Source organism: Cygnus atratus, chromosome 12 (genome assembly GCF_013377495.2).
Source record: "Cygnus atratus isolate AKBS03 ecotype Queensland, Australia chromosome 12, CAtr_DNAZoo_HiC_assembly, whole genome shotgun sequence".
Classification (NCBI taxonomy): Eukaryota; Metazoa; Chordata; class Aves; order Anseriformes; family Anatidae; genus Cygnus; species Cygnus atratus.
This window is the reverse complement of record NC_066373.1, coordinates 3707237-3728657: the sequence shown is the minus strand read 5'-3', so window position 1 is coordinate 3728657 and position 21421 is coordinate 3707237. Positions and strand designations below refer to the sequence as shown.

General features: G+C 43.9%; 1 protein-coding gene across 3 annotated transcripts; it reads left to right on the top strand.

Annotated features, from left to right (window-relative positions):
- Positions 1-4579: 4579 nt before the first annotated feature.
- Positions 4580-17865, top strand: WFDC1 (WAP four-disulfide core domain 1). 3 transcript variants are annotated; one of them, XM_035543744.2, is made up of 7 exons: positions 4580-4926; positions 10592-10787; positions 11257-11340; positions 13156-13296; positions 13845-13886; positions 14567-14633; positions 15552-17865. In XM_035543744.2, exons 1-6 carry the CDS (start codon positions 4780-4782, stop codon positions 14623-14625), a joined length of 669 nt encoding a protein of 222 aa, XP_035399637.2. In that variant the 5' UTR covers positions 4580-4779; the 3' UTR covers positions 14626-14633; positions 15552-17865. The 3 variants fall into 3 exon arrangements, with proteins under 3 accessions (XP_035399637.2, XP_050569109.1, XP_035399636.2); XM_035543743.2 differs by having other exon boundaries at positions 4583-4926; positions 14567-14645; XM_050713152.1 differs by lacking the exon at positions 14567-14633.
- The last annotated feature ends 3556 nt before the right edge of the window (positions 17866-21421 follow it).

Below are 21421 nucleotides of genomic sequence, written 5' to 3'. Positions count from 1 at the left end.
ATCTTTTATTTCATCCTGTAAATTCCCGGGGGGGGGGGGTTCACTGGTAGCATACATCTGGCACAGACACAATAGCCAGCTCTTCCTGCTCAGAGAAGGAACTAATCCACACCAAAATCCCAGATTTGGTGTCTTCCTATAGAGCTGGTCCTAAAATAACCAAATAGCCTTCTGGGTGCATCATCTGCATCCAGTGTTGCCTCTCAAAGACACTGCAGCTTCTTTTGGTTTATCCCATTCATGTACCTGGGTGTGCACAAAGTCGGGATTGAAAGTAGGGTTTGCAGGGGTTAGGGGGAGGCAGAGCATGCTGTAACCTTTCCTTCGCACAGGACCAGGTGATATCAATAACCTCTAACCTGGTTAAACCCCAGAAAACCATTGCCCTTTGCTTTTCCCAGCAGAACCTATGTAAGGCTGGTGAGGAAACAGCCTGCCTGTTATTTCCATGGATAAGGAGCTGCAGCAGCCCCTGGCATGAAGGTATGGTGATTGTATCAAGCTCAAATGAGTCACCCTGTGCTGCTGGGGTTGTGTGCTTTGAGGAAATTCTCTTTTTGTCATAATCTCTCCTTAAAAGTCAGATCTTTCCTCTGGGAAAGGGGAAGTCGGCTCGGGCTAACCTACCTCGCTTATTTTTGGCTGGACAAAGACATTTTTCCCGGCTGCACAAATGCCCTGGGACTTTCACTCAGAACCTCCCTGAGAACCATTATTCCATAAACCGTTATTTAATTCATTCTAATCAGGCTGCATGAATCCTGGTTCCAGATGTGACTCTATTCTCTTAGCTGGATAAAATGCCAGGCTTTCCATTCCAATACCTCTCCCCCAGCTCTTCTTTGCTGTAAGAAGTGAAGCTGAAGGTTTCAAAAGTCCTGGGGAGATACTCAAGTCTCAGCCACGTTCTTCCATTACCATCTGACTGCAACTTATGTTATTGTAGAACCTGCCCTCTTGAAGCCATTTGTGGAATGGAAATTTGCACAGATCCATATACCGAAGGTGACTATTTTCTCAGTAATGAGATTTGAAACTATCTCATTTAACATCCTTGAAGGCAGTGGGAATTTTATGTGAGGAACTACTCTACAGACCTTGAAGCAGAGAAATCTTGACTTAGTAAAATAGCGTGTATTCCCAGGACAAGTGTATAGAATAAATAGTCCTATTTTGAATAACACAGCTGAGCACACTGTAGGACACTTTTACCAGCAGGAAATGTGCTTAATGTTCACACATGTTTTTGCACCTGGTCATTGTGGCTGGCTGGGGCTTTTCACTTTAACACCTTCACTAGGTTGATTGCTCAACATGGATATACTTATATATCCTGGTATACTTGTCTCTTTTTTCCAGCTGTTAGTGTAACAGTGATGACAGCACCAGAGGGGATCTTACAATGGGTTTCCCTAATCTATTTTTTGCTGTGGATTCATCCACAATTCTTTAGCAGGTACACTGCCTGCCAGCACCCAAAGGAACCCTGCCTGCTCAGTGCCCAAGATTTCAGAAAAGCAGGAGCCAAATCTAGCCAAGACATTATAATATTGTGAGGATGTCTTATGCCAGCATCGCTTATTCCACTTTGTATATGGGATAGGCACACAGCACCTTCAGACAGGTGTAACTGCAGGCAGCGTGAGGGAGTTGCTCCGTGCAGAGAAATGACTGTGCCCCAACTGGTGTATATAGATAAGATGTAGTTCAAGAGAAAATGGCAGTTCATTTTCTCCTCTGCTTGTAATTAGGGTTTTTCAAGTGTCATATGTTATCAACTGCCTAGCACTTAAATTAAGACAACTCAGAATTCTGCTTAGTAGTAAATTTAAAATTTCTAATTACTTCCAGAGGCTATGTTTGCTAAGAACTTGTGCCTGATTCCTACAATTATTTCACAAGCTGCTAAGAATCCTTCATATTAATAGTTGGAGCCATATACCTGCCAAATATTTCTTAGTTAAACAAGATGTTCTTTGGAAAGTCAAAGCTGCTGCTGCTTTATTTTTTTTCCTTCTGAATGTGCCATTCAAAAGTGAACTGGGTAAAACACGAACTGCTCTGGAGCAGGAGAAGGGAGCCTCCATAACCGGGTGGACTTGGTCTTGGTGGACTTGGTATCTTGGTTTTGGTGTGCATTAGGCTCCAAATGGGGAGGGCAGTGAGGATAGGAAATGGGCTGAAGCTGTCCTGCAGACAGACAGCTTGTGAAGACAGCCCTGCCAGGGACCACCAGGAAGAAAAATAACTAGAAAGGCCAAGAAATATATTCCTTCTGGTATTTCCAGCTAAAGCAGGTTTTCTTAATGCTGTAAAAAATATGAAATTCCTTGCCTAGTTTCCAAGACAGGCTGGTGGTAGAAGCATGTGAGGAATGGCAATGGGTGGCGTGAGGAATGGCAATGGGTGGCATGAGGAATGGATGTGAGGATAGAGAACTGAAACATGGGGCCCCAGCTTACTATGCACTGTTTATAACTCTGAGTCTGGTCATGCGGATGGGAGAAGGTCTAATTTCAGCAAGTCCCTTACCCCATGCCTCAATTTCCCCAGCAGGAATAATCCAGTCCAGGCACTGCATGCAGTACCTTGGGAAGTGAAGATGGAAAGTGTTGTGTGCAGGAGACCTAAATATTGCAATAGCAACATTCATTTTTATGTGAAGACCATGACCATCTGCTGAAATCTGTTACTGCAAGGAGTGTTCACGTTTCTTCAGTATACAATCCATGAACTGTAATGCACAGACCCTAGTTTCACCTGGGTAAATGTCAAAACTGCATATCTGCCAAAAGAAAGGCCAGAAAATGGTGTCTGTAGCAGCTATTAATCTTGAGCATTAGTTGCTTCAAGTCCAGATTGCAAGTCTACGAAACAAACAACAAAAATGAAATTAGGAAGATTTATCATGAACAGTTGTTTCTCGCTGGTTTGTGTTTCAGCAAGAGATCAGACAAGTGGAATAGCACAAAGACATAAATTAAGTAGGAGTATTCTAAGAAAAAATCTTGTTTGTTCTTTTGAACTAGCTGTGTCGTTTGTCACCTCATGGCACAGGAGTCGGGATATTGGTGGGAGCCCCTGGTTGTGCTTGAAAGGTGCTTTATCAAGGTGCAGATATTAACACTGCAGCAAACAGGGGAGATTTGTTTTTAAGAAGAACTGGAGGCATCCTGTTGTGTGAGACATAGCCCTCTGAGCAATAACAAGTAAAGCCACAACTAGAAGACTTGTGGTAGTGATATATTCCTATTTGTGTGTACTAATGATGTTTGAGTGTGCCTTTTACTAATGCCAGCACAACTCCTGATTTCGGTTGATGTTTAGGTGAAATTTGGGTGGGTTTGACAGAGACCTGTGGTTGCTGAACTCTGCTTTCCCCTGGAGGTTGTCCTGTCAGCCAGATCTGCTCAGACCCCAAAACTCTGCTTGCACCTTAGGGAGATACTATTGTTGTTACTGCAGGAGCAACCCATGGTGAAGACCATACAAAGATGGAGCAATATGTACATAGTCACTGCATCTCCACAAAGATGCCCTCGGAGCTCCTTGGGGAGGCCCTGGCTACAGAGTGGAACTGAACGTTTGGGGTAAACTGAAGCAAGCAGGACTCAGTGCTCGCATCTTGACTAATTTTGTAGGTCCGTTTCTTACTTCCACCCTGGTAGAGGGTGAACAAGTTGCTGCAGGAGTTCAAGGAGGATTATAAAATAAGCAGTCCCCACGTTTGGTTCAGGAAGCCCTGAACAACTAATTATTGAAGGCTGAGAAAGTATATACATACCTACATATGCATACATGTATAGATGTATGTATATGTGAACATACTTCTATATATGTAACAGATACACGGTTCTTCTACTCTTTAGCACCTGTCTCTGTCCCAGGCAGGATGCTGGGATGTTTTCTGCCTGATTTCTTAGGGGGATTCTTGTCCTTCAGACACCGGGGTGCCTGAATATCATGCGGGTGTCTCATCCCCCCACCCAGTCTCTCCCATTGTCAGGCACAGGCTGACTCATGTCCCCTTCCTCACTTTCCATTTGGCCATGTCATTTCCAAAGCACCTTCCTTCCCTATTCCCCACCCAAGCATATGGATTTATTTTTACCTGATGGCCACATCTTCCCCTTCTTCAAAATCATTTGCGGAAAGCTAACGTCAGCTTGGTTTAATTAAAGCCTCTGCATGTTTATCATGTCTTTTAAATCATTTCCTTCAAGCAGCCTTCATACAAAGTTATCACTTTGTCAGAACATGATCTGAAACCACGGCTCAGGGCACAGCGGGAAGCACACAAAGGGAGAGCCGAGTAGCCTGGAAAGTTTGGGTGAGCTGTTTTCTAGATGCTGCTGAGCCCACCCCTCCAAGACCTTTATTTCCCCCTGCGGCAGCTGTCATCTGATCCCACGCTTTGGCTTTGAATGGGGCTCTCTGAGGATGCCAGATGTTGGGAACAAAGGTCTAAAAATAATCTTTCCAAATAATCTTCCCATCTATCATTCAAGGAAAGCATGTGCTTTGTATGAACATGTGAGCGGAGAACCCGATCTAACTTTGCGTAGGGAAGTTCAACGGCAGCTCCTGGCTTCTGCTCATGGGCTCCTTTTTTATTTTTTTCCCCTTTCCCTTCCCACAAGCTGCGCAGAAGAAAGCGGCTCTCCCCAGCGATCAGCCCTCACTCTCCCTCCCTCTCCGTCTCTCTCCCTCCTTGCCAGGGCTCTGAATCGCCTGGATCCTGGAAAGCTGAGCTCCTTATTTGATCTCTCATCGGGAAAAATGGATTCCAGGATGCCGTCAGAGATGATTTTCTGTAAAAAGATCTTCACTGCAGCCTTGTGTGTCTTAATTTTGCTGCCAGACTCAGGCTGTGCAAGGAATCTCTGGAAACGTGCTCTACATCTGAAAATGACGGAGAAATATGATGTGAGTAGCCTGCGGTGGGGCAATTTTGGGGAGCTGGGTGTGCTCACTCTGAAAGGGGAGCTTTCCTTATGTGTACATATCATTTTAGAACAAGAAGCATTTGAATGCACAGCCTGTCTCTTTATAAAAGGGCTGTGTTAAGTTTCCCAGGCTGTACTAAACTTTTGCCACCTAGCTGTTGCAACGGGGAACTTGTAAAGCATGCTGAAAATATATCAGAGCTGCAGTCATCACTGCTTTTCCCAGAAACTTCATGGGGCAACAAGGGAAGCCTGAATGGGGAATGCAAAACCTACATGGCTGGGAATAGATTTAGTGAAAAGAAAATAATGTGATTATCTTCTTAGAGAAGGGAGGAGGGTTCCCTGCTCAGTTTCCTGCTGCCTTTTGGGATAACTTTAGGTAAATACCTCTGCCTCCTAGTGATAATGGGAGTGCTGGAGCACTTGCTGTGCTTGTGTGCCAGAGCGGAAAATGAGCCGCGTGGCTATTCACCAGTGGGGTACTGAGCACCACCATCACCATTCCCAAATCCGCTGTGGTACCTAGAGCAGTAGCACTGGGATTGAAAGTGAAGCAGCAACAAGTTACCAGCTGCTGGAGATGACCATGGGGGGATGCCCCGGTCAGTCTGTTTTCTCGTGCTCAGGTTTAACGGCATTTTACAGCCATTGCGTGTGTATAAACATCCTTGGTGTCACAGGGGGATTCCTCCACCTGTTTTCTGCAGCCACATACAAGGGCTTTTGATTTAAAATGGATGGGGTTTGGCCCATGACGTCTAGAGTGATGCCTGGGGACAACTACAGTTGGTTCATGTGACTGCTGACTTAGAAGTGTGATACACGTCTTTTGTCCATTCTGAATGAAATTAAATATGGTGTATTTGTCTCACTGAAATTTTGTAGAGAATTTGTGTTAATATTTTAAAGGTAACCTGCTATTTTCAGACCAGAAGTTTGCTTCACTGAAGCCTCCCTTGGGACAGAGTGTATGGTTTGCACTTTAATTGGAAAATGATGCAGCAAGAGCTGTGTTTCATGCAAACTTGCTCACTGGAAAAGTATATTTATCAGTATGTTCTTCTGTCGTATTTCAATGAGACGCACAAATTCAGTAGGATCATAGTGTAAATGTCCCAGAGAGATAGGACAGGAGTAGAACATGTATTTACATGTTGATCTTCAGATAATGTGCTGTGTAGAGGCACGGAGCCCACTCCCCTGAGGACAAATCCTCTTTCAACCTACAGTTCTTCAAAGGGCTGTTTTTTCTGGCAGCCACGAACCCAGGTGCTACCGATCTGGCATGCTCAGCTAGAACTGCTCGTATTGACAGAAATATTTCATCTGGGAAAACAGAAAACACCTTTCTTTTTCCTTTACCTAGAGCTTTGTGAGGAGGAAGGCCGTTCTCTCCCCGTCCTTTTCTCCACCAAGAGCCTGTTTCTGCAGCATCCTCTCCTCATCAGAGAGATGCTTTCTTTTCTACCAGACTGTTGTCTGCTCCCTACAGTTAGGAAATCAGAGGCTTTGGGTGGAACAGCTGATTTAGGAGGCTCTTGGATAGAGGGATAACAGATGGAGGTGCTCACGGCAGAGCGCAACCGTACATGAGATGGGCCAAAGACATCTCCAGAGGACACCCAGGAGGCCTTGGGCAAGGTTTGTAGGGGGAGGAGGAAGAGAGAGGCAGGGAGGTGACAGAGATAAGGTGTCTGAATCCAAAACTCAATCCAGAGAATGCATCCACCCAACCAGTGGCTGCAGAATGATGGATGGGCAGGTGTTATGATGAGGAACTGGCTTGAGGTCCAGCCAGGAGTTGTTCATTACGGACTCTGAGGAAAGGTTTTGGTTGGAAGGGAGGAGCTGATTGAGAACAGAGAAAGAGGATAGGGAATGTAATGACAAGAAATGTCTGGCAGTCAGGTTGGGATAGAGGAGCTGGGGTGCCAGCTTTTAGCAAATCCATGTATTTTCCAGTCAGAGGGACCCTCAAGTTCAGTGATCTGCAGCTTTGTTCTGCAGCCTCCTGCACAGTCTGGACTGTTCCCAAAGGGGAGAGGGAGGAAGCTGGCTGGGAATGGGCTTCAATTTATTATCAAGACACTCACATGTCTACTGGGAAAACCTGGCGCAGTCTTGAATTTATTCCCGTGTCTACTACATCAAGCATTTTAGGGGGAAAAAAAATCCAGTCTTCTTTTAAAGATTTCCAGAAACAAAGAATTCCTTACAGCTGCTGTAATGTTCCTCCAACAATTTATTTACCCTCCAGCTAGCTGTAATACATCAACATGGAGATATGCTCTTTGTCTACCAGATTAGCACACCTCGTGTTAAGGCTTCTATCCCACATGTGCCTAAGAGTAACATACAAGTAGAGTATCCCTCTGCATTTAAAGCCTGCATACATATGTTGCACTCTATTCCCTGTTTTCCAGTTCTCTTATCACTATCATGTGTTTTTAAGCCCACCCCTATTTTACAATGGTCTTCCAGTACTGTAGACACCCGGTCTTGTTTCAGAGAAAATGGGGTTTATGGCCCTTGTCTGGAAACACCTGCCAGGGCCAGAGCTGGTGACTGGAGGCTGACAAAAACCTCACGTGTGATCTCAGTGATCTTAGACGTGGCCAAGCAGAATATGGATTAGCAGAGAGCCGTGCTTTGGCACAAGCCCAGGGTCCAGATTCAGGTGCAAATAACAGAACAGATTTGGGATTGTTTAAAGGCAGATTGCATCCCACAGTTACCATTGAAAATATGGGTTGAAAGTGAGTGGTGTTGCATTCAGGTTTTCCGTGATCATCATTACTGACTTCCAGGGTTCTTAGCTAAACTCTGAACTTTTTACTTTACCTTGTGTCTGTATATCTCTAATGCAGATATTTTCACTAAAATGATTTAATCAGTTTCCGTGGGATGTGACAATTTGCCTCCTGAATTGAAAAAGATTCTTAGAAGAAATTCTGATAGTTGTCACAATCTGTAAAAGTGATGAATCCAAGCTATGCTCCAAGCCAAACTGAATCCTTGGAGAGATTTTACAGAGACCTTGTAGCCCTTACCTAGAGACATCCTTAGCCAGGCTGCTTTGTGAATGAGAGAGATTCCCACTGAGATTTCAGCAGACATAAAGCAGTGACAATAATTTTATTAGACAATAAATTATTCTTGTGAATTTTGTCTATGAGGTTTAGAATGAAAGGGACTAAGAGCTGTAGCTGATCAGAGAAAATGGGCGGCAAGGTCATGAAGGCCAAAGGTATTTGGCTGAAAACTGTACATTGTTCCCAAACGGAAATCTCATTCATTGAGCTGAGTGTTCATTGTAATTTTGGCTTCTTGGTTTCTGAATCATTTGTAAAGCCACTGCAGTAGCTGTGTGTGTGTGTGTTTGCTGTTTTCCCACGTATCCATTATTTGCCAGTGTTATTCACATCCCTACGTTTTCAGTCTGCAGCTGATATTTCAAGTAATAGAATATTAAACTGTGACCCTCCAAGGTGCATGCTCCATCACATATGGAGACTTAAGTGTTTGCAACTTACATGGTCCAAGAATTTCTATATTTAAAATCCAACAGCAACAAACAAATTGAATTTTAGATATATTGAGGTTAAGGGCACGTTGTTTCAAAACTGGATTTTTTTCAGCTTTTTGGGGAACAGTTTAAGATGTTAGATGGCACCTTGCTTTACACTTTAAAATTGAAAGCATGATGAAAATTATTGAATGTATTTTTCAAATCTGTCTTGTGGATCAAACAGCGCACCAATTCATGGAAAAACAACCTTATGGGAGGAATCTTGAGCAGTTTCTTATTCACTGTGTATAAGAAACTAAGGCAAAAGCGGAAGAAAAGGAATTGTTGATAGTGGGACCTGGCTAATACTGGGAACAGGGCAGGAGGCTGTTTACAGAAACACGAGCAATTCTCTCTTATGTGCAGACATAGGCACGTTAAAGAAAATCCTGTACCTGGTTAAATAATGTACACCTTTTAGTATAAATTAAAACTTTTAATCATCCTGACTCTGCTCTGTACTTGTACATTTGCTGACTCAATGACTGCAAAGCAGGCAGCTGAGAAACTGCTGCTCTCCATTTCCCCCTATCGCCCAAAGAAATGAGATCAGCTCTTACGCAAAAACAACCACTTTAGCAATACAGTTATATCCTACGGCAGAGCATGGAAGCAAAATTTCTCACGCTGGTAGCACAAATAACGTGAATCATTATTGCTTTTGGTGCTAGGTGGTGTGTAGCAGCGGAGGCTGAGTGGGCCAGGGGTCAGTCCCCAGGGCTATGAGCCCCTTTACAGACCAACTGAGGACTGCCAAAGTTTTGGCAAGCGATCTCATGTTAGATGTGAGCAACAGTCAATGCTCGTTCCTTTGAGCTCAAAACCATTGTGGAAGTATTAGGCTACTGAGGGACTGTTCAGCTTGTGGATTTGAGATGAGTGCAGGCTACCTCCTGGGGCCTCTCCTAGGGTGTGTTTCTGGGCACTACGTGTGGTGACGTGCTGTTTTGCACACATGCTCCACAGAAGCCATTGGAGCTTTCAACAATTAGAATGAAGCAGCATCGGGATAAAGAAGGATATTAGTCTCACCCCAAATTTCTCCATAGCCTGATGGTGAAATTTCCCTGGACCCCCTCAGGGACAGTTGCACCACATTTTTTCTTGGAATAACAACCCCAGTTGTTTGTCACCGATTTCAAAACACAGCAGTGATGGGGCCAAGTATCCATAGGGCTCTTAAACCAAGCAGCCTGCCAGTGCTCTCACTTCCTATCTTGGGCTAGGCCTTGATCTCTGATAAAAGGGCAAATCCAGAATCTGTCTTTTGATTTGACCAGAGCTTATTAATGTGTGTTAACAAATCTGTGAACTGATTTCTGCCCTTTGTGAGCACTTTATGCTGCTCTGGGGAGCTATGTTTAAGCCCAGAGTGTTTTAGCCAAAGGTGAAAAAGCAACAGGCCGGGGTGATTCACCTCTGATGGAGGGAGTTGGCTGCTGGCTAAAATGCCACCAGCACAGATAATATCTGAATGCTGCCTCTTACAAATGTTTCTGGTAAAATCCTGTGCTGTTAATCCACTTTAAATCCCCCTTTCCTTTCAGTGTGCAGAGCAGCTGGGCTCCTTTCTGCTGTAGTCGAACACCACCTCATTTGCTGTGTGATTAAACTGACATCACCCACACAGCTCTCACCCAGATCATCTCCAGTTTTAGAAATGGTTTCCAATTTAACAACCCAGGCCTCTACAGTGGATTAGCTTGAAAGATTTTGTACCTCTTCCCTAAAGATTTTGGTCCAGTAGGAGGTGATGAAAGGTGAAGTAACCTGTTCTTGAGCCAGGCACTACCTGGGACATCAGTTCCAGGTCCCTTTGGGGATGTAACCTCAAAACAAGTGTGAACTCCACACAACAATTTGATGGTTTGGGGTTTCCAAAGAAGGTGTTAACATGGTTATATAGCTGTGTCTTCAGTGCACTGAAGACGGGGCTGGGAAAGCAGAACATTTAATTGTTCTGTCTCGTGAATACTTGAGAACCGCTTTGAAAATCCCTCTGCTACTTCAATTTATGGGATGGTTGGTACTCGCCTTATGCCAAACCTTTGTTTCCTTTTCTTTTCTTTGCAAGGATTATGAGTACCCTCTTCATTCTCACAGTGCCCACTACCAGAAGAACGACCGCTGCCCGCCTCCGCCCCAGACTTTGCCTGACCGAGCCTGCGAGGTGCCCAGCTGCCGCTCCGATTCCGAGTGCGAGCGGCACAAGCGCTGCTGCTACAACGGGTGCATCTATGCCTGCCTCGAGTCCGTGCAGCCACCGCCAGGTAGAGAGGACCCAGCAGTCAAATTGGGGCAGAAACATACAGAAATTGTAGTAGTCATCCCCGTGCGCATCAGGTTGCAGGTGGGAGGTGTGCCTGGTGTGAGTTGAGGATAAAACTGTTTCTGCACTTCTCATTTCCTGGAGCTGAGTTTGGGATGATTGCTGAGTCAAGAAATTAGCTAAGGTCAGCTGGTATTGCAAAATTTCCACCAGCACAAATGGTAGGAATCTTCTGAGGCCAGCCCTTTTCCTGGGATTATATATTAAATAAATAAATAATGCCAATCTGGATTAGTGCTCACAAGATCCAGGCAACCAACTCACCTGACCCATGCCATGGGAATGGAGAATCCACTCAAATCCAAACTTCAGGATCCTGGCAACCTCATCCTGCCAGTTACAGAATATCTGTGTTTTTTCTACAACAGCATGCCCTCTGTGCTTGACTTTGTGCCTTGTTTCTTTTACAGTTTTAGACTGGTTGGTTCAGCCCAAACCCCGCTGGCTGGGAGGAAATGGGTGGCTTTTGGATGGTCCAGAGGAAGTCTTACAAGGTACAGCACATTTCACTGTCTTCTCTGTGATATGGGTAACTGTACAAAAGACAATAAGTAGTATATTCATCACATACGGGGCTTGCCACAGACTTTGCCATGGTAGGGCTGCGTGTATTTGCCTGTAGTTTCTGCTCAAATAACACTGTGTTGTGCAGGGTACTAGTTTCTAGTGCAATAAATCAGTTTTTTTATGGGAACAGCTGGAAATCCTGTGCTAGGAGAGCTTGATCAGATTTGTCCTTCCAGAGCAAAGTGCAACACACAGGGGAAAGTCTGGAGGCAGCAGAGCACTAGGAATACTCCAGGGAACTGTGTTTTTATCCATTCTTGAAATAAGTAGAAATGCATGTGGTTTTTTTTTCGTTTTTTTTTTTTTTTTTTAGAAAAAAAGTCTTTGTCAGTATACATGGATTGTCTGCCAGCTGCTTGACAGTCTGTGCAGGCTTGGTTCAGGAGGTCTTATAACATGCAGTGGCCTCACTGCACCGATGCCCTGGGATGGGGACTCAGCTCTGGCTCTTGTGTCAGAAGACTGTTTTAAACAGAAGCCCAGGCAAAACACTGCAGAGTTGAGGGAAGCTGAGATGGAGCTGGGAGTATCAAAGCTTGAGGACTGCTAATGAGATTGGGCTTCTCAATTAATTCCACAGAAAAAGGACTTTTAATTAAATTTTTCAAATACCTCAAAATGTAACATGGAGGCAGCAGAGAGGCAGGAAATTTTCTTCTATGACACATCCTGAAATGTATGTGTGCCTGAAGTTCTTCATTTCATCACGAAAAGACTATTCCAGCTTTTGATCAGCTGTAGTCAGACGCAGATAGTGCCAGTAAATTACCCTCTTTGGTCTTGCACAGATGGTATCGGACTCAGCAAACCTTATTTCTCATCTGTGATGGAAACACCTAGTTCCTCAAGAGGAAATTCTGACTCCATCTCGTTGGAGTTGCCCTGGTAGAATTAAGATAAAATAGGTCCATCCTCATCTACCCCGTCATGCTTGGATTATTTGTTACTATTTTATCACCTTTATCTCAGCTTGAGGGAATAATTAGGGCAGTAAGAGCCATCAGTTATGGCATGGGAATTACAGCAGAGGTTCTTGAAATTAAAATCCTGGCAAATGAAAGGGTGGAGTGTTCCTGCATAGGTTGTACACTTCGTGTACGTAAGCACCGCCTGTGAGTCCTGCTTTACCTTCTTATTCTGCTCCATGCCTGCTAGATATCCAGGGTCAAGGCAGTTAAGGCCTCTGGTGGTGGCAGGGCTGGCACTGCCTTACTCCATCCACACTGACTCACATCTGAGGTTTAAATTCATCGGTACCGTGATGGGTGTGGAGCAAAGAACAAAGCAGCAAACTGCCAACTTCCTGCTCACGTTTCCCTGATTCCTCAGCCAGCCCCAAACACTGGCTGGAGCAGACTTCTGGCTGCTTGAAGGCAGTAGCACTGTGGGGAGACCACCCATTAGTGCCCACCACGGTGGATGGCGGTGGTCTTCACCACACTTCAGCCCTTGCACAGCCCAAGCTGAACAGGATGTGGGTAGGGTGGTGGTACAGGCAGATGGGCTGATCTGCGCTCTCCATATTGAGTTAGAAAAAAAAATCAGGTTCTGTCTCAGGTGTGAACACGATCATCTACTCTGCCAGACTTCTTTGGAGGTGTTAGCTCCTTGGCAGCCTCACTTGGGAAGTGGTACGAAATCCTGTCTGGGAGGAGATACAGAAGAAGGTGGCCGTGCTGCCATATTGTGTTTACCCGGGGGTGATAAAGCCACAATTTATGACCTTCGGGCTTCTTTTGCAGCTGAGGCCTGCAGCACCACTGAGGATGGAGATGAGCCTCTGCATTGCCCCACAGGGTATGAATGCCATATCATCAACCCCGGCAACACGGCTGAAGGAATCCCTAACAGGGGCCAATGCATCAAGCTCCGTGGAAATCCAGGTCAGTTGACTGGAAATCTCCCTTCCTTTCTTGTTCTGCCAAGCAAACACCAGTAAGAGATGGTTTTTTTGCTTTGGTTTTATTATTTGATATATTTTTCTTTAATAACTTCCCTAGTGTAATATATAGCTGTATGGTTCTTAGACACTGGCTATTTCTAGGAGCATTTTTATGTAACAAAACAGTAAACAAACAAAAAAATAGGTTGAACTTGAACTTTGTATATCAATAATAGATGGTCTCAAATTTTCTTTCATTTGAGGAAGTCTGTGATTCCCTGCCTCATAGCTACTGAAAAGGACATAATATTATAGTGGCCATCAGTTAACCACTCTCAGGGGAAGTGAGTTGTGCCCGCATAGTTCAATAATCTAAACAGGTTTATAAGAGGTTTATAGCAGCCTAAGCTATTTCAGCTACAGAGGCCTTCTGTTTTCTTGTTTGTGAGATTATTATTTCTATATCTGTGCCGTACATGGAAAGCTGCAGTTTAACACACGGAATGAAGGCTGGCTAGATGCGTTCTCATTATGTACTTTCTTTTTCAGATGGACGCAACCTGAGGCAAAAGTACTACAAGGAGTATTTCGGTAAGCAATTGGCATGAAGTGTTTGCTATTATTAAGCCCTATAGCTATTGCATCGCTTACAGGGAATTTGCAGCGTATGAAATCAAGGTCCTTGAACAGTAGAAAGACTCTTCAGTCTCAACTCTCCGTACCTTGGTCAAAAGATCTTATTTTCAGATCTGCAGTGCCCTGACTTGTGGGAATCTTGGGAACCAGTATTGCCAGCTGTGACACACGGTGTTGAATGACACAGCCTTCTGCCAGGGGTTCCCACCCAAGGGTGAGAAACACCCAATCCAATAACTTTTTGTTCTTTTAAAGTATATTTTTGGAGCTTTGGTCATGGCCCAGGACTTCTTGCAGACAAACACAGAACTCAGTCAAACACAGGATCTCTTGCTGAGAACTTGTATTGGGGTATACGAACCCAGAGGGCACCAGTCAGATCAAGTTGGAAGTGATATTCAGATATAACTAGACAAGACCTTTGATAGTATCAGACTTGCAACCAACCAAGTCTGGCCAGTTCAGCTGATGAAACTAGGAAAGGTTTTCCTTTCCTCAGTCCAACCTGCTATCGCAGTTCTACCAGAGAACAGATAAATAATGACACCGACAGAACTGCACTGTTTATAGCTCCTTGTGAAAATATTTGCCACAGACTAATCTGCAATCTAACCTTGCTGAGATTTGCTTTACAGGTAGTAATTCCAACAATGTCGTTGGCTACGTGAAAAACCAGCAGAAGCATTTGGGCTAAAATCAAAGGTGTGTGCCTGGGTAAGTGTCCTGTGAGTGAAGGGACAGCTGAGTGAAAGGAGTTGGTGCTTAGTATGCAATTATTTAAAGAAATGATTGTTTGAGGCTGAAATTACCTCTCATCAAAACACCAGCATAAAGACAGCACCTTAAAACTATGCAGATGCATACCTCAGGCTCTAAGAATAGAGCTGAAACAGCTCTGCAGACAGATGGTGCAGTAGAAGTATCCCGAGAACGCGTGACATTGCAGATAGAGCTCTGCAAAATGTCCACAGAGAAGCTGATGTCTTTCCCAACTTTGCTCTCTCCCTCCCACTTTTTGTTCTAATTCCACAAGACAAACGTTTTTGAAAAGCCTTTGCTTTTTCTAGGTATTTAGAGGATGAAGTGATTTTTTTCAAGGTGAAAAATGCTGCGAAACTTTGTGAGCTTTAGGACTTTAAAGTCTTTATTTAGGGGCTTCTACTGCAGGTATGACTGTTCCTGCAAGACAAAGTAAAAGGATGGATTGCAGTCAGGGTCATACTTAGGCATATGGGTGACTATGTGGGGTAACTTTAAGTGCGTGAACACTTGTCCTGAAGAATGTGGCCCACTCAGGTGAGTAAACGTACTTGTCTGGCCGGACCAAAGCCAACTGAAAGAGCTCCCTGACTTTCATCAGGCTTTGAATTAGGCAAGAGTGAAAATATTATGTGAAAGATTCTGTTCCAATATGGTATTCTCAATGCTTTTAGCTTCACTTTAAAACTAACCTGATCTTAACTGGCAGTTATGAGAACAAAGCAGTTAAGTGTGTCTTTTATGTACCTACGTCAGGGTGACGGTTAAGATTCCATGACTACGTAAGGACAAGCTCTGTACAAACATCCCAGGAAGGATAAATATTTTAATTCCTTTTTTTCTTTGATTTTTTTCACCCAGCTGGACCGCTCTGTTAAGCAGCTTTCAAGGAATGATTTACTCAACAGTTTTCTCTTTTGGAAGAATTCTAGTCCCAAGTCTACATGAGCATGTCTCTGGCATTACCCCGATCCCTGTCCATCAACGATAAAAACTTTGATTTTCAAGAAACAGGAGGAGTCTGGGTTATAAACCTGTCATCTTGGGGAGGAAAGTGATTCCCTGAAAGAAACCACACTGTTTATGAGCTGCCCTTCTACTGACAAAATGTAAATATCACTGAGCGGATCCCTGCAAGCTGCAGTGCCCTTATCAGGCTGCTGGCACAGAGCCTGCTCTCTACATGCGTCTTAGGGGACTGATTCGGATTTCAGTACCAGGAACATAACTCAGTAGTATAAAAATTAAATTGAGTCAGAATCACACCAAAATATTATATTTAAGTTGTATGAAAATAATCAAGACTAAGACTAAAGGAGCTCTCTGGGTCAAATCCAGTCCCTGCCTATCTCAAGCAATTACTTCAGAAACGTTGACTCTTAAGCATCAAGCTTGAAGAAACCTGCAGGTTTCTTTTTTTCCTATTTATAGCTGGGGTTCACCAGGTCTGATACCCAGTCTACAACCCTAAGCCTGAAATCTTAAAAATTTGAGGAGGTAGGAGCAAAAAAAAATTTAATTATTTTTTTAAGTTATGTTCCTTAAGAGTCTCAGTCTGATGAGCTGCAGACTAAGAGCTAATGATCGAATAGATTTCTTTCTGCAGTGTCTAAGCAGTTAGAGAAACATGCATGACAGCCTTTTGAAGTTGTTGTTTTTACCCAGCACAGTTAATACTCACAAGTTTTATATGTGTATTTTAGTACCTGCAAAACCTCAGCAGTAGGGCTGAAGTCTGGCTATTTTGTGCACATATTAGAAAAGCAAAAGCAGGATAAATATGTGACTAAAAGGATTGGCTGGCAGATAGGCAACTTCTCTCTAGAAGTCCTGTACCTTTATGTTGACTCCATAAACCCTTAAGGTCGCATTATTTGTGTTTTGGCCTTTACAGCTTCTTTTAGCTGCTTAGCAGTAGGAAATGGAAAACACATTTTCTGCTAATGTCTTCTTTTTCTATGGCAGCTCCTCAAGGGACGGTTCCATTTCATTCCGACAAATCCGTCGGAATTACTAGGCAAAGGAAGATATTTTGGCTTCCTTGTTTAGTACGTGTCTCCATCTGCATGCATAAAATTAGCATTTTGATATGCAGAATAGTAGCAGTGTTTATAAATACCCAATTCACAAATACAAGTGCTTGCTTCCACCCACCAACTAAGAGGTTTTTCCTTCCATTCACCGATTTGTTTAAGCCAAAGCTTAGACGCTTATAAAACACTTGATACTTTGCATATGACATTTGCAGCTGGAGAGATGAGAGATGCCAAACTACTCTGTTTCCTTTCATAAACAGATATGCTCCTCGGTGCTTTATGGAGCAAAGGAACAGATGAAGGGCTCCACATGTTCCTAAATCTCTTAATTTGTTGAACTCCCTTCAATTCTACATGCCTTTGCTCCAAGTTCTAGGAATTAAATGCAACTCTGTATTCCAACAGGTCTATTTTTGTAATTTTATCCAAAACTATACTTACTGGTAGTGGATACATTCACTGCAGCGGTTGCTTTTTGGTAGCTAGAGAGAGCACATACCTGACCACCTTGCCTGATGGGTTGGTAAAGATATTTTCTAATTGCAAAAGGCATTTTTAAAAAAGAAAATTTCAAATTAATGATTTGTTAATGAATTTCTGTTTACGGGGTGTTATCAAAGACATCACCCTTCCTCGTGGTGCTATTACGTTTGCTTTTTCAAGTTAACTCTTTTCAAGTTATCAGTTGTCAAACTTGGAAACAAAAGCCACAGAAGCAGCTTGTATAAATGCTGTTTTCAACACAGTCATCCATCACACGTTGAAAAGAAAACGTAGACCAAATAAGTTGTCCTTACCTTATCTTCTCTCCAAAGAAAAATGGGTTTACAACACTTTCGTGAAGCACAATAGGAAATCACTAATGTAGCTTGCTTTTCATGTCCCCATGTACACTTTAAAGTATGTTTGGTGCTATAATCAACTTTACAAATATCACTGTGTGCTAGCAATGCTCATGGCCTGCCAGATCCTCAAGCGCTGCCCGTGGTGTTGGTGGAGCTCCTCTGCCTTGTGGCAGCTGAGGATCTGTGCCAGACCCAGGAAAACCTTTCCTGGTTCGTGCGTCTGCTGCTGAATGTGTGCGGGTTCTGCCACTTCGGTGCTCAATAAAAAAGTGACTGGTATATTTTTCAACCCTGCCTAGTTTCAGTTGTGTGTTCTTGATGGATGCTTGGATTTAAATTCTGGGAAAAATAATAAAAAGAAAAAAGAAAAAAATTGTATATTTTAGGTGTTAGGTAAGCTGAGAAAACACAGGCATGAGAAGACAAAAGTCAGTTGGCCATTGGAAGGAAGGTGACAGGCTCCAAAACACATCCTCCACAACCACTGTCCCCTTCCAGAGGGACCACCCTTGTGGGTCAGAAGCTCGCTGAGTTCTTGGAGCCTTCATTTCTGCTCGAAGAGGAGCTGAGAGTGCTGTGAGGAGGGCAGGGATAACGACCTAGATAAAAGGTGACCTTTTTATTTGACTGGGCGTTTAGCCCAGCTACATCTGTGTTGATTCAGAGATGTTGCTCGCTGCCGGATGGCCTTGGGCTGTCAACTCTGACGGTTTGCACTGCACAAGCAGCTGCTCAGGCAGCTTTGTGGGCAGCCAAGGCTTTCTCAAAGGGTGGAAAAACAAACCAAGTCAAAGTCCGGTGCTGGGATGATGCCCACTACAGAATACCAGCGCTGGAAGAGCAGCCTGGTGCTGGACGGCTGTGCTGCTGAGCGCTGCATTTCCAGGAACAGGCAGGACTTCACCATCCCACCAGCTCCACCCGTGCCCTTCTTGCTCTACCTGCTGGGCTGGAGTAGGAAGGAGTGCCTCTGCATCACGTCCCTTCTGCCCCGAAACCATAGCTGAGAAGCCACAGGGAGAGAAACTGCCTGTAATTTTGCCAAAGAGGGAAGAGCAGTGGGTTTCATCGCTTAAAAAATACTTTCTGTGGCTTTTGAGAAGAGGCCAGCTAGCACTAGATGTCAGCTCTTCAGTCTGGCAGCGATCCTTGGGATCACTTGAATTTCTTGTGGTAATGGTCATCTGGTCTTTTGGATGGGGAGATCACGAGATGGGTGTACAGGCCTCCTGTTTCCTGCTGTGAACACTTAGTCACAGCGTGTCTCTCAAGAGAAGTCCCTCTCTTGGGACTTCAGGAGAGTCCCAAACTTTCAAGAGAAGGAGCTGCGTCACAAAATTATGTTTTAATTTTACCCGTATTAATGCTAGCAAATATGTTTTGCTGATGCAGCTGGCTAACAGGTTTTGTGGAAAGTATTATGTGATTTAAGGCATCACCTGTACATCACACCAAAGTGCTATCAGTGCATCCAAGAGCCCAGCAGCTGGAATCAACAGAAGGACAAACATTACAATAGATCTTCACAATGTCAGGGGTCTGCATTAAAACTGCAATGTGCATCACTAGGTCAGCAATCTGCAGAAGCAGTAGATATGAGAATAAATAAAAAATAATTTTAAAAATTGCTAACATTTTGACATACCTAGTTCAGAGTTCAATTAAACTTTATGGTGCAGAAGTGGTTGGTTACCTTCAGGAAGCTGTCCCATAGTTTCATGTAAAGTGAAGTCTACAAGGTTGAGACAATCCACAGAAGTCTTTGGAGACATGGCACACATCAGGGATGGGTTCGTGCAGGGTGTTTTTTTACTCTCTCACCTCACGCTGTGTACTCAGGCTGGACTTTTCTCTGGCAGCAGTGTCAGGTGAGCATCAATTGCCTCTGGCAAACTGTGCAAGAACAAAAGAGGTGTAGCAGGTCAAATACTCCCTGCCTTTCATTTCCCTAAAGGCAGAGACCATCTTGAAGATGTGCTTGTGAAGCACTTCTCATTTTAAAAATGATTCCAATTTTTCTAACCACAGAAGAGATATTTTTGCTGGGCTGACAGTATACCACAAGGGAAACTGAAAAGTCTTTTAGCATCATTTAAATTCAATTTTAAAAGACCCCTTTTGCTGGTTAAGTCCTATTTATTCCCATGATTTTCTCCTTCTAGTTAGCCTTGTAGACAAAGTAGAAAGAACCAGGGGAGAAGCTGTGCAATACAAACAGGGCCTTTTGACAGTTTCCATGACAGGGACAGAAATGATGGGGTTTGTTGCACCTAGCCTCAGCCACCCCACCAGGTGAGTCTCCCAACCTAAGCAGCAGAGGCTGTGCAAACAGGAACCAAGAGAACCTGTCACTCTTCCTGGTGACAGGCCTAGGGACAGACTAATAATTAAGCGAGGATTTTATCTAGCTTTTTTCAATAGCATTGAGAAAAAGGAAAGGGTCTGTGGCTCAGGTTCTTTCCTTTTATAACAGGCTGTGAGTTTTCAAGTCAGAAATCTCCCTATTCTCTACCACCCCTTGCTGCACAAACTGTGCAGCACAGCACAACACAATACTGTCCTTTTCTCAGCAAAAGAGATTTTTCATTTGAAGTATGTGCCAAGAAGTCCCCTTTTAGACAGGTCTGCGTTCCCACCAGGAGAAGTGGTTATTCTGCCCAGGGGCACGAGAAAAAACCTGACCTGAAAGCAGAACGTTTGGATATCTGGGTAGCAGCAAACTCAGTAAATCCAAGCCATGCACCAGAGGTTTTTTCCCTCAAGGTGGCACAAGAGGAGCAGAAGTGTGTCCAGCACTTATGATGAGGGAAGCAGGTGAAGGAGACTATCTATTTTAAAATAAATAAATAAATAAAGGTTTTCTGAATAGCCTGCTTAGAACTGGAGTCTGACCAGCTTTATTATTCAATTAAATAGGAAATACTATAAAGGTAGTATAATTGCTGTGTGTTTTTTTATTATTATTATTATTTTTATTATAGTATGAAAATTATGTGTTATTATTTTATAGTGTGAAAATTATATGTGACAAGAATGAAGAAATACAACTTGTATTAGTGTTGTTTTCTTTACATTGTGGTCCTGATTCAGTTTATTCCCAGCGTTTTCTGAACCATCAGATAGCACAACACATGGATTTTCCATTAGATTTCCTAACAGACAGAAATCAAAAGTGGCAATAAACTGAAATTTCATTCAGCAACTTGGCAGAATGCATGGTTAATATTCAGCAATAACTACATTTTCTTTCTGCATTTATTCACTGTCATTGGTGCTAAAACGCAACCTCATGTTTCAGGACTGAATGAACATAAAGGTGACAGACGTGGGCATGGTCCTGAGCCCGAACGACTCTCTCATGATCTGCAGGCCTGCTGGATAGCAGCCCATGACACGTGATGACTGTGGCACTTTACTCTCACCACGTCCTACTCCTTTCCATGCCCTGCGTGTCTTGGTAGGTCCCTGAGAGGTGTGGGGCTCCAGACCCAGCACCCAGCGGGTGCCTCCACGCTGACCATGGCACATTGGCCTCCGTCCTCCTCATGGATACCCTGGGTTCTGCTCTCCTCCGGCTTGTTTATGCAATGCCAAGCTCCCTGTGCTTCCACTAGCAGCAGCTTTTGGCCAAGAGGGGGAGGTTAAATACAGAAACCGACAGCACAGGCCTGTTGCTCAATTAGCCGCACTGTCAGCAGCGCGGGGCTAATGAGCACCGCGCTCGGGATCGTACAGCCCCAGCGGCACTGCGAGCTCCTCTTGTGTGCTGCTTGCATGGGCGATGGTGAGGCCTCGGGGTGAGAAAGGAAAGGACAAACCCTGTCAAATCTTCCTGCCAGCCTCAAGAAGG

Excerpts from the sequence above, each read along its gene's own strand:
- WFDC1 (XM_035543744.2), top strand. The coding sequence starts at position 4,780 with ATGGATTCCAGGATGCCGTCAGAGATGATTTTCTGTAAAAAGATCTTC. Across the intron at positions 10,788-11,256 it reads GTCCGTGCAGCCACCGCCAG|TTTTAGACTGGTTGGTTCAG; the intron begins GTAGAGAGGACC and ends TTTCTTTTACAG. Across the intron at positions 13,297-13,844 it reads CAAGCTCCGTGGAAATCCAG|ATGGACGCAACCTGAGGCAA; the intron begins GTCAGTTGACTG and ends TTTCTTTTTCAG.